This window comes from Notolepis coatsorum, assembly GCF_963971535.1.
Source record: "Notolepis coatsorum genome assembly, chromosome: 16".
In the NCBI taxonomy this organism is placed as follows: Eukaryota; Metazoa; Chordata; class Actinopteri; order Aulopiformes; family Paralepididae; genus Notolepis; species Notolepis coatsorum.
In genome coordinates this window covers 4,381,926-4,397,715 of record NC_140180.1, presented here as the reverse complement: position 1 = coordinate 4,397,715, position 15,790 = coordinate 4,381,926, and the positions used below count along the sequence as shown (strand labels likewise).

Sequence of the window (15,790 nt, the reverse complement as noted above, 5' to 3'; positions counted from 1 at the left end):
AAATCTTATAGTTACCTGCCCCTTATTCCAAAACTAAACAAGTATTACTTGATGGTCGGTGTACAACCTAATTTACACAAAATAATCATTTATACCATATACAAAGAAACAAACAACCCACAGTAAACATATCACATTTGACTTTCATACTGACTAAATATTTTGACGTCTTGTTTGTTTACATCAGGGTCCCCCATTTTCAATTCATCAGGAATACAAAGTTTACACCAATAACTAAAGTGTAATTAAAGTGTAGTGCTGACTTTTCGGACACTTTGTGTTCTACCAGCTTTACCATTTTAGCCTAATTAGCCTACTTCCGCGTTAATGTAGTTAGTTAGCCGTTAGCCACACCATAACGACAACAACGGTGGAGGCTGTGTGGGGAGGCTGACCAACCACCACTCGCATCTTTTCTAGAATTGTATCTAGAATTGTATAAAGATAAGGCTATATTGGGGAAATGTTAATGCAGTTGTTAAACATATTTTGGGATATGAACTCGCAAATACCTGCCCTGTGTGATGTATTTTGGGAACAATTGAAGATGTCGCGATGAGAGAAGATCTCTCTAACTCTCTAAATTAGTAACTAAAGTTGAACTTGCAGCAAGTCATTTTATGTTTATATATTTTTTGAAAACTCAATGAAAACACAAGTGAGGGGGAAATGTGGTTATATAGCCTCCAATTATTTGCAGTTAATTCATCTTATATTGGTCTAAGTTACATGAAATATCATCGGTATCGTTTGACGTTGGTTCACTTCTTACCTTTTCCGTCTTACCTTTTCCGTCGACCACGAGCTCCTCCCTTCAGTCGGGTCTGTTTCCATGACGACGGACCCGCCCCCCTCTCTCTCTAGATGCAGGTAGCGCGTGAACGTACTGGTTTGATTGATTGATTGAAAACTTTATTTAACAGATTGCAGAATGGGTACAGTACAGTATGGCTCAATCAACACACACAATTGTTAAGGGGATGCAGACCAGAGAAAGACTTTCGGACATCAGGGTCCCCCATTTTCAATTCATCATAAACCATGTGCATTCGACATTACACTATAGCTTAGCCTAGGCCTACTTTATGACCCAATAATTTAAATTGGGGTACCATTTAACAGAGAAATCTGTTCACTGTATCACTGACAGGTGCTTTTATTTGCCAGAAAGGCCTATTTATACAACTGAAAACTAGCAACCCTGCTAATATTGTCATATTTACAAGTTTTAATTTGTATTCATTTATAAGTGTATAAACTGTTGATTGATATGCACTGTCCCTGATCAAATAAACTGAGTAAACATAAACATACAAATATAACCACTAACCCTAACCACTGTTATTATTTCAGTGGAGGCTGATGGCAGAGTTAAAAAGTTCAAACCCGTGACTATGTGTTTATAAAAAAAAACATTTATATTATATTTATTTTACATTATATTCAGAGGTGGAAAGTAAAGTATTTATTCTCAAGTACTGTACTTAAGTAAAATCTTGAGGTACTTAAATGGTTGCATTTATAGGTACTTGTACTTTACTTGAGTATTAAATTTTTTTGCAACTTTGTAGGGTAATTTTACTCCACTACATGTATCCAAACTCATTAGTTATTAGTTACTTTGGGGGGGGGGGGGGGTATGGCATAAGTAGATGAAGTAGACGATGTACTTTCACGTTTTAAATGAGCCAACTTCAAGAGGACTTAATCAGAGCCAGTGTAACTGGACCACCTACCAATTTAGCACATGTTCCCAAGCACTGAAATACAAGAATGTAATTTGCAATATGTACCTTACATACTTACTTTTACTTAAGTAGGGCTTACTTAATAGTACCAGAGTACTATTTTATGTATTTCTAAGGAACTGTGTACTTCTTCTACCACAGATGATGACAGTATATATTATGAGCAGTTACAGTCTAGCCAACAAGGTCCGACCCACCTCCAGTTATTTTGGGGTGATAGGGTCTAGACATTAGTACCTATTCAAACATGTCACATTAACAAATTATGAAGTAGGGACAAACTTTTTTTCTCTGGTCAGCAGTAGTGTATGGTGGTCATGGCTTTATTTAGCCACTAGGGGGCCTGGGGGCAGAAAAGTGCTATGCCCCCTCCCTCCCCCCAGGGGGCAGAAATGGCTCCAGGGGTATATGCTCCCCTGGGAATATCCTTTAAAAGAAAAAAAACCTGTAATACTAATTTCGAAGGCCTTTTGCGTGACGGACATCTGACAAAATTGGTGCCCCTGCATTTTAAAGGTAGAATATGTAATGCCATCAAACAGAGGCAAAAGAGCCCCTCTTGGTACTTTGTTTACATTTCCTTGTTTTGGTGGTGATGTGCAGGTTGGATTTGAGTGGGTATAGCAGAGGTTTTTGTATCGCTTGTCACACCTCTGAGCCTGAAGGGCGACCAGCGGTGGCAACAACCCCCTCTCGTACACGACCCGCTCAAATTCAACCTGCACGTCGAACCAAAACAAAGAAATGTAAACAAAGTACCAAGAGGGGCTCTTTTGAAGTCGCTGTTTTGACGGCATTACATATTCTACCTTTAACCCTTTCACTACCCACACTACAGAAGGTTAACCCTTTCACTACCACACTACAGAAGGTTAACCTTTCACTACCACACTACAGAAGGTTAACTCTTTCACTGCCACACTACAGAAGGTTAACCGTCTGTAGTGTGGTAGTGAAAGGGTTAACCTTCTGTAGTGTTGCAATGAAAGGGTTAACCATTTGTCGTGTGGCAGTGAACGGGTTAACCTTCTGTAGTGTTGCAGTGAAAGGGTTAACCATTTGTCGTGTGGCAGTGAAAGGGTTAAGGTACCAGACTTGCTCCACAAAGACCACCGGGTCGATAAACACGACCCGCCCCACAATTGAAAGGAAAAGACTCAGAACACAGTGCCTTGTCAATAAGTGTAATGTTGTTATACTTCCGTTAGGATGAACAGATCACCAATAACATACAATATGCTCACATTAAGTAGGAGTTACTACATATCGCACCATCAAAAATGACTGTACAAAAAAAGCACTTATATGCGTGCCTTAAACACAATACAACTTCATAATGGATGAAGTGGGAATTCATTATCTACATTTAGGCCAGGCCTACACGATTCCCACACGGTATGCCGTATCACACACACACACTTGGCCGTGAATTTCATTGCACGGCGGTTCCACCGTTGTTGTTGTAAAGCGTTGGCTTGAAACAGGAAAGAAAGACACCATGATTGCTAATACCTTGTCGGTAAGCACGGCAGTTGTTCACAGCAACCACAGTTACAACTTTCCAGTATTAGAACAAACATAAGGCCTTGAATATTTCATTAGTTTGACACTTGTGTTCGATTCTGAGTTTTCAATGTTGTTACACTGTCTCAGAACACTTTGATATTCACATCAATGGTTCGGTATATAAAAAAAAAACGCAAAAGTATCCTGTCGTACTGTATATAACACTGGCGTAAGGAAACACAAGTCAATCCAGACACAAATATTCGCAAGTGATTACTTGTGCTAATTTTAACCGATTAAGCTACTGTAGCATGTTCAATTTGGCAAAGTAACGTATGTCTGCTAGCAGTGGTGTTATCAAATTATTATTTTTTTTAGCATTTTGTACTTCATTCTGTCGTTTAGTTTGTACTTTAGTTGTATATTGTATCATCTGTATAGGGTTTGGTCTTTATTCTTTTGACCTTTTTACTGTATGAAGCACAATCTCAGGGGGCTCGTACAGAACCAAGCAGTTCACTGTAATGTACATGTACCTTATTATGTGACAAATAAAACTAAACCTGAACTTGAGTAGTGTCAAAAGATTCAAAACATTCACATATATAGAACGCAGGCTTTAGATTTCTGGGCTGAACGGCGTCCGTCTGTGGCTGTACTGCCCACCAAACCTTGTGCCTGTAAGCCGGGAAAAGGTCGCTTAAAGAACAGCCCACTCCTGCTGAGGGCCGACGGCGTTCGTGATGCCACACTAGTATTTAGAGGTGACGCTTTACCTACAAGTCTTATCATTCTTAACCCATCGAAATGCAATAGACCTCCGCAACCACTGGCGGACTCAGGGGGGGTGCCCCCATGGTTGAAAAACGCGCGTTAAGTGCCCTTTTGACTGAAAAAAATTAGAGGATGTGCCCTATTGGTGCCCCCACGGTTGAAAAACGCGCGCTTAAGTGCCCTTTTGAGTGAAAGAAATTAGAGGATGTGCCCTATTGGTGGCCCCACGGTTGAAAAACGCGCGCTTAAGTGCCCTTTTTTATTTTTTTCGCCCCTGCCCTTCAAACAGCCTGAGTCCGCCACTGTCCGCAACACTTCTGGTACTTTCAGCTCATGGGAGAGAGCGCAGGGATAAAAAGACGGAATGTTGACTAGAGCCTTGTCGCAAGTGGTTGTGTAGCTACGGCTTTGGGGTGCTTGCTGGAGACATGATCCAATAGACTTTTTATTTTTTTTTATATCCAATAGACCCCCTGGTCAATCTGCGCATGCAGAGTTTGGGGAGTAGGTGCGGAAAAAAGCGACTATAGCTCGGCCCGGGAATGTGTGCCAATCGACTTGGGGTTAGTCTCGCCGTGTTCAGGAGACTCGGGCGTATAATAAAAAAGTCTATTGGATCATGTCTCCAGCACCCCCACAGCCGTAGCTACAACCACTTAATGTCAAGGCTGTAATCAATATTCATTCATTTTATCCCCCCCGCGCTCTCCCATGGGCTCCATGTAACGCGGAAGTGCAGTGGTCTATTCCCTATAATTATTCTTCACATACCAGTGAGGCCTACAGTAGTAGGTAGAGACCATGGATCACTCAAAACGTCATGTATTACTTAGCACTAACCAGCGAAGCACTTTGAATACTCCATGCAACAAAAAAAAATAAAAACTATAGTGAAAGGCAGGTTAAAGGTTTGAAGGTACAGTAAGGGGAGAGAAGGCCTCCCTCTTCGTCGTCTGGTAAATTGATGAATGGAACGTATTGTATTTACAGTCTCTCGCACACATGGATAGGCCTGCGGTACACAATGAGCACAAGGTCAAGCGCAACAATAATAAATCTACTAACGGCTACCACGGTTACACAACACTGATTCCCTTCACGCCTGTACTTTACTTTCACATCTTCCGGCGATGCTCGTCAGACATTTCTTGTTGATTCTTGTGCTGTTTCACTTTTACGTTTCATTGTTTGTACATTTCACCGCTCGGTTAGAGAGCAAGACAGAGTATAGAGGGTAAAAAAAAAAAAAAATGGAACATCCAAGATTAGCTTTTATCTTTTTGGAGAGGGGATATGGGCCTCTTTTAAAAAAAGGCATTTCAACTGGTCGTCCGTACTAATACACATTGGCCGTATTAGGGGGTGGGAAACTGATGGTTGGGGATCGGGCGTTGTGGACAGCGACTCCTACAGGTCGGTTGGTGCGCCTGCGCAGCAGAATCAGGAAGTGTCGGGGGCAGCGTGAGCCTCCCACGCGTTACTCCTCGCCACTGAGAGATCGAGCTGCGCAGGTGAAAAGATGCGACTGCTGTTACCTCAAGTACCGGAGGGGACTTGTGCTATGTATGACTTAGTCCACATTGCAGCCGGCTTGTGGGAGGCAAGAAACAGCGTCCGTGACAGGGGAGGGTTGAATTGGATGATACGAAATTGGGACGGGAGAAAATATAGAAAATGGGAGAAAAAGTGGATAAAAAAAAAAAAAAAAGGCATTTCAACACATTCCTACGTCCGTCTCCGTTGGTTCACGTTGTGGCGTCTTCGGATGTCCATCGATGTGTTTCTTGGTACAGTCCTGTCTCTCGAGCCTCTGTAGTTAGTTTCTCCTCTTTTTTTCGGTGTGGCGGGGGCCGTTGCCATGCAGAGTCTCGTCATGCATGTTGGATGGACAGAGATGCCACGTTGATTGGCTCGGCGTGTGCTTATAGAAAGACTGGCATGAGGTAAGAAGAGTAGTAGGGGGGCGGGCAGGGAATCACCACCAGAGTGTCTTATTGGTCCTCCTTGGACATGGCAGTCACACGTTATGAGCGAGGGGACTGGGGGATAGTGAGAGGGGGGGGGGGGGGGGGGGGGGGTCTTCTCCTCTTGTCGAACCTCCTGCCGTCACTCCGGAGGACAGTAGGGGGTGAGGTGCCTTTCATGTGGAACTGCCGCTGCTGCTGGTCGTCTGCCAATGAGAAAGGAGAATTAGACAAACGTGGGAGGGGACCCAGAGCACTTAAAGCCTTGTGATTGGCCAGACATGACTCATGCAGCCGAGGTCTGTCTGTCACTCAGACGGGGGGGGGGGGCATCAAGGCAAGAACAGACAGAGCGGGTGGGGGAGGGGCGGGTACCTCGGATGTGTTTTGGTGGGGTGTGTGAGTCTACCATGAACACCATGCTCCGGGGATGATGATGTGTGAGAGGGAGGGTGGTTGCTAAGCAACTGGGTGATTTCACTTTGCGTCTCCCCCCCCCTGCGCAAGGAATTAAGGTCCCAAAAATCACACGGCAGCGAGCAGGAAGTCACAGATTCACCCTGTGAAACTCAGCCAAAACGTTTTTTTAACACTCGATCCTCCGATCACAATTCTCAGTCCAGTCGCACTGAAGAACGGCACAGTCCAGTCCTACAAACAGACACTGGGGATATACTGTATATACAGTACGGGTCTTATCTGTATTAGTGATGGGACTACAGAGGGGATGAACACACGTTATTTTCACATGCACAGGAGCCTTTGTTTGAGAGCATAGTGCTGCCCGGTCTCGCTTAAAATATGTAAATAAAGTACTTATCTTTGGTACATAATGTAGGTTAAGTTATAGCCATACATATTATTTAGGTATTGTATATGTAATGCATTTAGGTTTAGTTGAACTAACAATACTTGTGGTGGTGGTGGGGGGGCGGGTGCGCTCACCACTAGACCAAGCCACCCACCCTGATACACACACAGCGATACTATGATGATGGTTCTCATACTATGGTTCATCATAGTATCGCTGCGTCTATATTACATTATGGCTATAACATAACGTACATTATGTACCATTTCTCCTGTGATCGAGACTTTATTTACATTTTCTGACGAGACCGCGTCGCACATGGTGTCAACAACAACCCAGATCCATCAACACATTCCTCACACACATTATGTGTTATATCAAACCCCACATTGTGAAGGAATCATCGTGGGGCCAGGAAGTGACATCACAGCAAGGTGCATCAGTGAGGGGCTATAATAGCTGTGATTAATCAATAACATGTTTTCTATGGCCGGTGTGTGAGACCCCAGGGGTCAGGTGTGTGGCTGGGGGTCAGGTGTGTGACTGGGGGTCAGGGGTCAGGTGTGTGACAGGGGGTCAGGGGTCAGGTGTGTGGCTGGGGGTCAGGGGTCAGGTGTGTGGCTGGGACTGGCTGCAGTCAAGTGTTTCCTAGACAAAGGCAGTCAGTGCAGAATGCGTACCTTATACCCCTCAACACTGGATTACCACTGTAGCTTGATCCTCTGTCAAACAGACCACAGACTTGTTATCATCAGCAGCACCGCTCTGATTATTACGGCCTGTGTGCGGCGGCGGGGTTAGTCAAGGCCTTTAGAACGAGCCGGTAGACGACCCTGTCTGTCTGTGTGTCGACTTACAGAAACACTCACGCAGATGCTCTGTTTGACGACCACTCCGTGTTATTAATGATGACCACTCCGTGTTATTAATGATAACCACTCCGTGTTATTAATGATAACCACTCCGTGTTATTAATGATGACCACTCCGTGTTATTAATGATGACCACTCCGTGTTATTAATGATGACCACTCCGTGTTATTCATGATACCCACGGACAGATCGGACGCCTTCGCTTAAGGAACGGAAATGGAAGGCGATGTCTGTGATGCGAGCGTGTCATCAGGATGTGGGCACCAAGGGGTTAACGACACAGGAGATCATCGGGGTAAACAGTAGGTGTGGTCAGTCGAGCAAACCTTTTGTAATAACAATAATAATAATGATAATAAGATCCTTCTCCCGAGAGGAAGGAAAAACAGGACAAAAAGAGAATAACAGAAAAGCAGACGTACACAGGAGAACAGATCACACACTCAATAGTTTTAAGGAGATTGAGAAAAGGGGATCCGGTGGATCCGGGAGTCAGACTCCTGCATACCTCCAGCTGCAGACCGGATCTCCCTCATTTAGGATACTTGAGGAAGGAGAAAAGAAACAAGGAATTCAATAGTCAGGTCAGTACAAGCATGGAGAGGAATCGTGTGTGTGTGTGCGTGCGTGTGTGTGTGTGTGTGTGTGTGTGTGTGTGTGTGTGTGTGTGTGTGTGTGTGTGTGTGTGTGTGTGTGTGTGTGTGTGTGTGTGTGTGTGTGTGTGTGTGTGTGTGTGTGTGTGTGTGTGTGTGTGTGTGTGTGTGTGTGTGTGTGTGTGTGTGTGTGTGTGTGTGCGTGCGTGCGTGCGTGCGTGCGTGCGTGCGTGCGTGCGTGTGCGTGTGCGTGTGTGTGTGGATAAGGGATCTTTAATGAGCTGATGCTCGTTTGGATCTATTCAGTTGAAAGGATCATGAGTAAAATGTTGGGATAAGAAAAGATACTATCATTAATCTACGCAGGAGGGTGAAAGACATCTACAGACTAAGGTTGTGTACAGTGTGAGAGAGTAGCCTTCATTGCATGTATAGCAAACTGCACGACATGCTGTGAAGGGAAGGGGTAAGAAACATCTTTAGACATGGATTTAGCAAAACACACACATATATATACAGTACATGATGTAACCATCCTGTCCATACTTACCCTGGTTACAGGAGCCCTTGATAAAAACAACACGTTAGTCATAGTCAGCCTGATCTCACTTAAAATATGTAAATAAAGTACTGAGTAAAATATTGTACGTTATGTTATAGGCATAAGTAATATATTAACAAATCTTAGGAAAATGTATTACGCATTACGAATAAGTAATATATTACATACATGTTTTAACATTTTTCAACCATAACCCTAACCTTAACCACACTGTTACTTTAAACTAACCTTAACCATAACCCTAACTTTATATCTTAACCATAATCGTTAAACGTTCAAACAAACCATTATCATAGTATTGCTGTGTTTGTATCGGGGTGGGTGGGTGTCTTAGTCTAGTGGTGAGAGCTGTGTTTGTATCAGGGTGGGTGTCTTAGTCTAGTGGTGAGAGCTGTGTTTGTATCAGGGTGGGTGTCTTAGTCTAGTGGTGAGAGCTGTGTTTGTATCAGGGTGGGTGTCTTAGTCTAGTGGTGAGAGCTGTGTTTGTATCAGGGTGGGTGTCTTAGTCTAGTGGTGAGAGCTGTGTTTGTATCAGGGTGGGTGGGTGTCTTAGTCTAGTGGTGAGAGCTGTGTTTGTATCTGGGTGGGTGGGTGTCTTAGTCTAGTGGTGAGAGCTGTGTTTGTATCAGGGTGGGTGTCTTAGTCTAGAGGTGAAAGCTGTGTTTGTATCAGGGTGGGTGTCTCTTAGTCTAGTGGTGAGAGCTGTGTTTGTATCATGGTGGGTGTCTTAGTATAGTGGTGAGAGCTGTGTTTGTATCAGGGTGGGTGTCTTAGTCTAGTGGTGAGAGCTGTGTTTGTATCAGGGTGGGTGTCTTAGTCTAGAGGTGAGAGCTGTGTTTGTATCAGGGTGGGTGTCTCTTAGTCTAGTGGTGAGAGCTGTGTTTGTATCATGGTGGGTGTCTTAGTATAGTGGTGAGAGCTGTGTTTGTATCAGGATGGGTGTCTTAGTCTAGTGGTGAGAGCTGTGTTTGTATCAGGGTGGGTGTCTTAGTCTAGTAGTGAGAGGTGTGTTTGTATCAGGGTGGGTGTCTTAGGTCGCTTTCACACAGGGGCTGTTTGGTCCGGACTTTCGGACCAGAATTTGATAGTCCGGTTTTTCGGGTTTGTGTGAATGCGTGTCGAACTCGGTTCGCGGACCAAACAGGCGAACTCTGGTCCGCCTGAAAACGTAGGTCTCGGTTCGGCTTCATCGAACCAAACGCGAACCAAATATAGGAAGTGATTATTATTACCACTGCTCGCAGCACTCACTGCAAAACAAGCACACTGCATCTAATCTCTCTATCTATCTATCTATCTATCTATCTATCTATCTATCTATCTATCTATCTATCTATCTATCTATCTATCTATCTATCTATCTATCTATCTATATATCTAACTGTGCATCTTGGGAAGAAGGAAGAAAAAACGCGGCTTATTATTATTACCGAGGCGCCTCCGCTCCGCTGATCTGGAGGGCTCGCAGACAGTCCACACACAGACACACACACACGCGCGCGTGCGCACACACACATGGGCTCGCAGCCACACACACATTTCCACTGTCCAATAGACAAGCGCCCTTTTCGACCGTGTGACATTGTTCAGAAGGTCTCGGTCCGCCTCACAGATTTCTATGTGAACGCAGGCGAACCAAATGAAGAATGCAACAATGTTGCAACTTCACCCCCAGAACCGCACGAGTCCACCAAAACTATATGTGAAAGCGACCTAGTGGTGAGAGCTGTGTTTGTATCAGGGTGGGTGGGTGTCTTAATCTAGTGGTGAGAGCTGTGTTTGTATCAGGGTGGGTGTCTTAGTCTAGTAGTGAGAGCTGTGTTTGTATCAGGGTGGGTGTCTTAGTCTAGTGGTGAGAGCTGTGTTTGTATCAGGGTGGGTGGGTGTCTTAGTCTAGTGGTGAGAGCTGTGTTTGTATCAGGGTGGGTGTCTTAGTCTAGTGGTGAGAGCTGTGTTTGTATCAGGGTGGGTGGGTGTCTTAGTCTAGTGGTGAGAGCTGTGTTTGTATCAGGGTGGGTGTCTTAGTCTAGTGGTGAGAGCTGTGTTTGTATCAGGGTGGGTGGGTGTCTTAGTCTAGTGGTGAGAGCTGTGTTTGTATCTGGGTGGGTGTCTTAGTCTAGTGGTGAGAGCTGTGTTTGTATCAGGGTGGGTGTCTTAGTCTAGTGGTGAGAGCTGTGTTTGTATCAGGGTGGGTGTCTTAGTCTAGTGGTGAGAGCTGTGTTTGTATCAGGGTGGGTGTCTTAGTCTAGTGGTGAGAGCTGTGTTTGTATCAGTGTGGGTGTCTTAGTCTAGTGGTGAGAGCTGTGTTTGTATCAGGGTGGGTGTCTCAGTCTAGTGGTGAGAGCTGTGTTTGTATCAGGGTGGGTGTCTTAGTCTAGTGGTGAGAGCTGTGTTTGTATCAGGGTTGGTGTCTTAGTCTAGTGGTGAGAGCTGTGTTTGTATCTGGGTGGGTGTCTTAGTCTAGTGGTGAGAGCTGTGTTTGTATCAGGGTGGGTGTCTTAGTCTAGTGGTGAGAGCTGTGTTTGTATCAGGGTGGGTGGGTGTCTTAGTCTAGTGGTGAGAGCACTCGCCACTTTTGGACTTTTGCCGATACAAAACGGAATTATATACTGTATCACTTGTACAATATTTAAATATATGACTTATGTCTATAACATAACATACATTATGTACCTTCTTTCCTGTGGTCGATTAGTACTTTATTTAAGCTTTCTGAGACCTTGTTGCCATAGTGCTGACAACATTATGTTCTCAACTCAGGTATTCCCGTTAACGGACATTGACAGAGGAATAAAAAGGCCTTCGTCAAGAATGCTGTGGGTGCAGCTTTTGATATTACAAATGTTTGCTAGAGGTGCAGAGAAAGGCAGACTCAAATAACCCAACCCCCATGCTGCAGGCCTGCTCCCGCTCTCCCTCTCTCCCCGCTCAGTGACGTCACACGAGGAGGGGCCCAGGCCTCTGCAGCACAGAGGGGGGTGTGGCAGGCAGCGCTAGATCTGCTCCAGGGTCCACAGTGAAGCTCACTCTGCTGCTGCGACCTGCCTCGCGCACACAGAGACAACACTGGTCACCAGGCAGAGCCGGAGCTACTCTACAACAAACGACCAACAAAAAGGCAGATGTTCGTACATTTAAAGTCGGTGCAGGACTACCGTCTATCCAGTGACTCCACTGTGTTATAAGATGAGATGAGATAAGATAATCCTTCATTGGTCCCCTTGAAATATAAAATAATGAGGGAAAATAAACTGTGTAAACAATCTAATTAACTCTGAATATAAAATATTTGAAAAATAAACAGTGTAAACAACGGTGTAGATGAGGGTCTTTTGTACGTTACAATAAATATATAGGCAATAAAGAATTAGAATCTGAATTATATACTATGAGTGAGAATCAAAGTAAACAGTATACACAAGGTGCAGTAAACACAAGGTGCCCTAACTACAAAGGGTTTTGTACAACATACAGTATTAATCCATTAATAACGTTTAGATGATTCTGTCGCGTCGTGTTATTAAGTCAGTATTATCAGTGACTCTAGAGATGCGATGTGGACTCAGTCAGTGCATTGATATTGGAATATTGGAACCTATTCAACTCGATCGAACGACTGGATGGTTCTTAGTTTGCCCCTCAAGTTTGTTCTCATCTTTTCCCTTTGATGCCTCTAACTCATGGAATGTCCTTCAACTCTCTCTGAAATTGGACGTTCTCCCTTCCCTCGGTGTGTTTAAAAACGTATGATTTCAGACCATGACTACCACCTCTAACTGTTTTAGCTGATCTTTTAAAGTTATTTTAAAAGTTTTTTATTTTTACTCTGGTGTTTAATCTTCCGTGACTATTGCTTGTATTATATGTACTGTTTACATTTTGTACAATCGACGTTTCTGTAAATGAGGGGAAACCTCAGAAGCTCACGATTTTAACCCTTTCACTATACCACACTACAGAATGTTAACCCTTTAATATCACACTACAGACAGACGGTGTGATATTAAAGGGTTAACCTTCTGTAGTGTGGTAGTAATAATAATAATACATCTATCTTATATAGCGCTTTTCCAGGTGCTCAAAGACGCTTTACATGGGCAGGAGAGACAAACTATGGCAAAACAAAAAACAGAACAAAAACAGAACAAAAATAATACATGACAAAATCAAATAAAACCGACAGAATTAGAGGTCAAAAGCAAGATTGAAAAGGTGAGTTTTGAGGGCTGATTTAAAAGATGTCAGGGTGTTTGCATCACGGATATGGCTGGGGAGGGCATATCCGAAAGGGTTTACCCCGTTGTCGTGTGGCTGTGAAAGGGTTAACCTTCCATATTGTCGCTGTGAAAGGGTTAAATAAAGGTTGAAATGAAATGAAATATATACTGCAGGCCGCGGAGGCTGGAGTCTCACGCCGCGCTGCCAACCTGTCGGACCGAACGGGTGACAGCAGCTTGGCAGCAGCAGGTGCTACAGAGGTTTAATGCCAGCGGGGGGGCATCATGTGAATACATTACAAGTGGCTGCTTTACAGAGGCAGTGAGCCTGGCATGAAGAAGGTCACCTGGCGGGAACAGGGATGCCCTATTTCTAGACTCGTTATGTGGCTGAGAAAACACACATACAGTACATTACACCTGAATGTCTGCACACCTGCCCACTCTGGCTGTACTGTGTGTGTGCGGTTAATGCAGCAACGTGGGCCTGCAAGGGCTTGAAACTAGAGATGTCCGATATTATCGGCCGATATCGGCATTAAAATGTGATATCGAAAAATATCGGTATCAGTTTTCAAAAAAAAATATATATATTTATTTATTTATTTTTTAACATTTCTATAACCTTTATTTACCCAGGCAAGCAAGTAAGAACAAATTCTGATTTTATTTATTGTCAAAAGTATGCATAATGTTGTGTTAATTCCACAACAAGAGATATGTAATGTTAATTACCTGAAATTATTAAGTTTTTTGGGGGGGGGGGAAACCCTGCATATATCGGTATCGGTTGATATCGGTATCGGAAATTAAGAGTTGGACAATATCGGTATATCGGTATCGGTAAAAAAGCCAATATCGAGCATCCCTACTTGAAACAGACGTGCATATTGTGTAATGTATCAGATATCATAGGTCATCGAACATTGTACATATGTCTATATTGAACACTGTGACCTCATTTTTTTACTTCTAATTTACATGCTATACTATGTTATTTTATTTCATACTTATCTTGTCTTGCACAGTCTCTGGAGCGTAACAGTAAGAAGCATTTTGTATAAAAGTATTCTGTACTTCTGTATGACAACTATTAAAGAAACTTGAACTTGAAACTCATAGCATTCATACGGTGTAATGCATCAGAGGTCATAGGTCATAGCGTTCATACGGTGTAATGCATCAGAGGTCATAGGTCATAGCGTTCATACGGTGTAATGCATCAGAGGTCATAGGTCATAGCGTTCATACGGTGTAATGCATCAGAGGTCAGAGGTCATAGCATTCATACGGTGTAATGCATCAGAGGTCAGAGGTCATAGCATTCATACTGTGTAATGAGGGTTAACCCTTTGGTAGTGTGGTTGCGAAAGGGTTAACCCTTTGGTAGTGTGGTAGTGAAAGGGTTAAACCCTCCAACTCCTCCCCTGCAGCTGGTCAGTGGTCAGCGGTGTCAGACTGGTTGTACTGGGCAGCTACCAGTTGCGAGCGGGTGGAACTGTTTGTGTGAAGCTACAGCTAAGTGTTGCTGAAGACGAAGGTAGTTAGTTGTTGTTAACCCGTTTTCATGCCGTCATGGAGTCACTCTGCATGGGCTTTCTTTGCAGGTTTCTTTTGCACAAACACCACTGACTCAATCGTGTTAAACACCACACCCCACTAAGCAGGATGGTGTAGCTCACTGAACGCACACTCAAAAGAAGCAGATTGTCAGCCAAGAAGCTCAATGAGAGCCTGTATTAACACCACGAAGCGGTCCATTTTGTTCTGGTTATTATTGTTGTTAATACCTAGTAATATATAGTAAATGGTGTATTTATATAGCAGCTTTTATCCAAAAGCGGTTTACAATTTGTTCCTCACATTTGATCCATCCACTCACACATTCACACACCGACGGTGGAGGCAACCGTGCAAGGTGCCAACCTGCTCATCAGGAGCAGTTAGGGGTTAAGTGTCTTGCTCAAGGACACTTCGACACGCTGCCCGGGAGCAGCGGGAATCGAACCGGGAATCTCCGGATTACCAGACGGCTGCCCTACCTCCCGAGCCACTGTCGCCACCTGATGATAATAACCTTCTCTCAAGTAGTAATGGTGTAAAACAGAACTATAATATGCCATTTTGTCTTTGCTATTCGGGGGACAAACTGATGTCTAATGTGTCTTACAGGTCCTGGTTGTATAGGAGGCTCCAGCCTAACAGATTAGACTCCTGCTATGTGTTTATTGAGAGATCAGCGTTTCGCTCGTCTAAGGATCTTCATCAGGCATTGATCGCTCAATAAACACATAGTGGGAGCAAGTCGACTCTGCTTACTAGCGTGGACGTCCATGCTCTACTTTAAGTACAGGAGGCTCCCAGGAGACCACACACCCGTAACTTTGGCCGTGTTAGTGCCGTGGTGTTCTGTGTGTCGTCCTACAGGACAAACTAATAGAGAAGACACATGCTGCAATGTTAGGATGTACAGTTCAAGCTTATTGACTTTATTTTCCAATCATACGTGTCAAGACCAGATGAAACCATGCGTTCCTAAATAGGGATATTCATGATCACCACAGATGAAGGTATTTGGTATTTCTAAAGGACACAGTGTCCACTGACACAACTTTAAATGCAGGTCTGTTTCATCCCTAGGTTTACAACCCCCCAAAAACCCCCACAAATATCTAAAGGATGGAATTGACTATAGGATTAGATACACGATTAACTAGTATGTCAGTTGTGCTCAGTAAATAAA

The 15,790-nt window shown here is 43.9% G+C and overlaps 1 protein-coding gene across 1 annotated transcript in view; it reads right to left on the bottom strand.

Annotated features, from left to right (window-relative positions):
* LOC311242432 (protocadherin beta-16-like) overlaps positions 1–15,790 on the bottom strand; it is a gene marked incomplete at its 3' end in the record, with an annotated part of 41,906 nt that overhangs the window by 17,957 nt on the left and 8,159 nt on the right. The window contains exon 3 of the mRNA XM_084331395.1: positions 2,400–2,467. Coding sequence (XP_084187521.1) covers positions 2,400–2,467 — 68 coding nt within the window. The remainder of the gene's footprint in view (positions 1–2,399; positions 2,468–15,790) is intronic.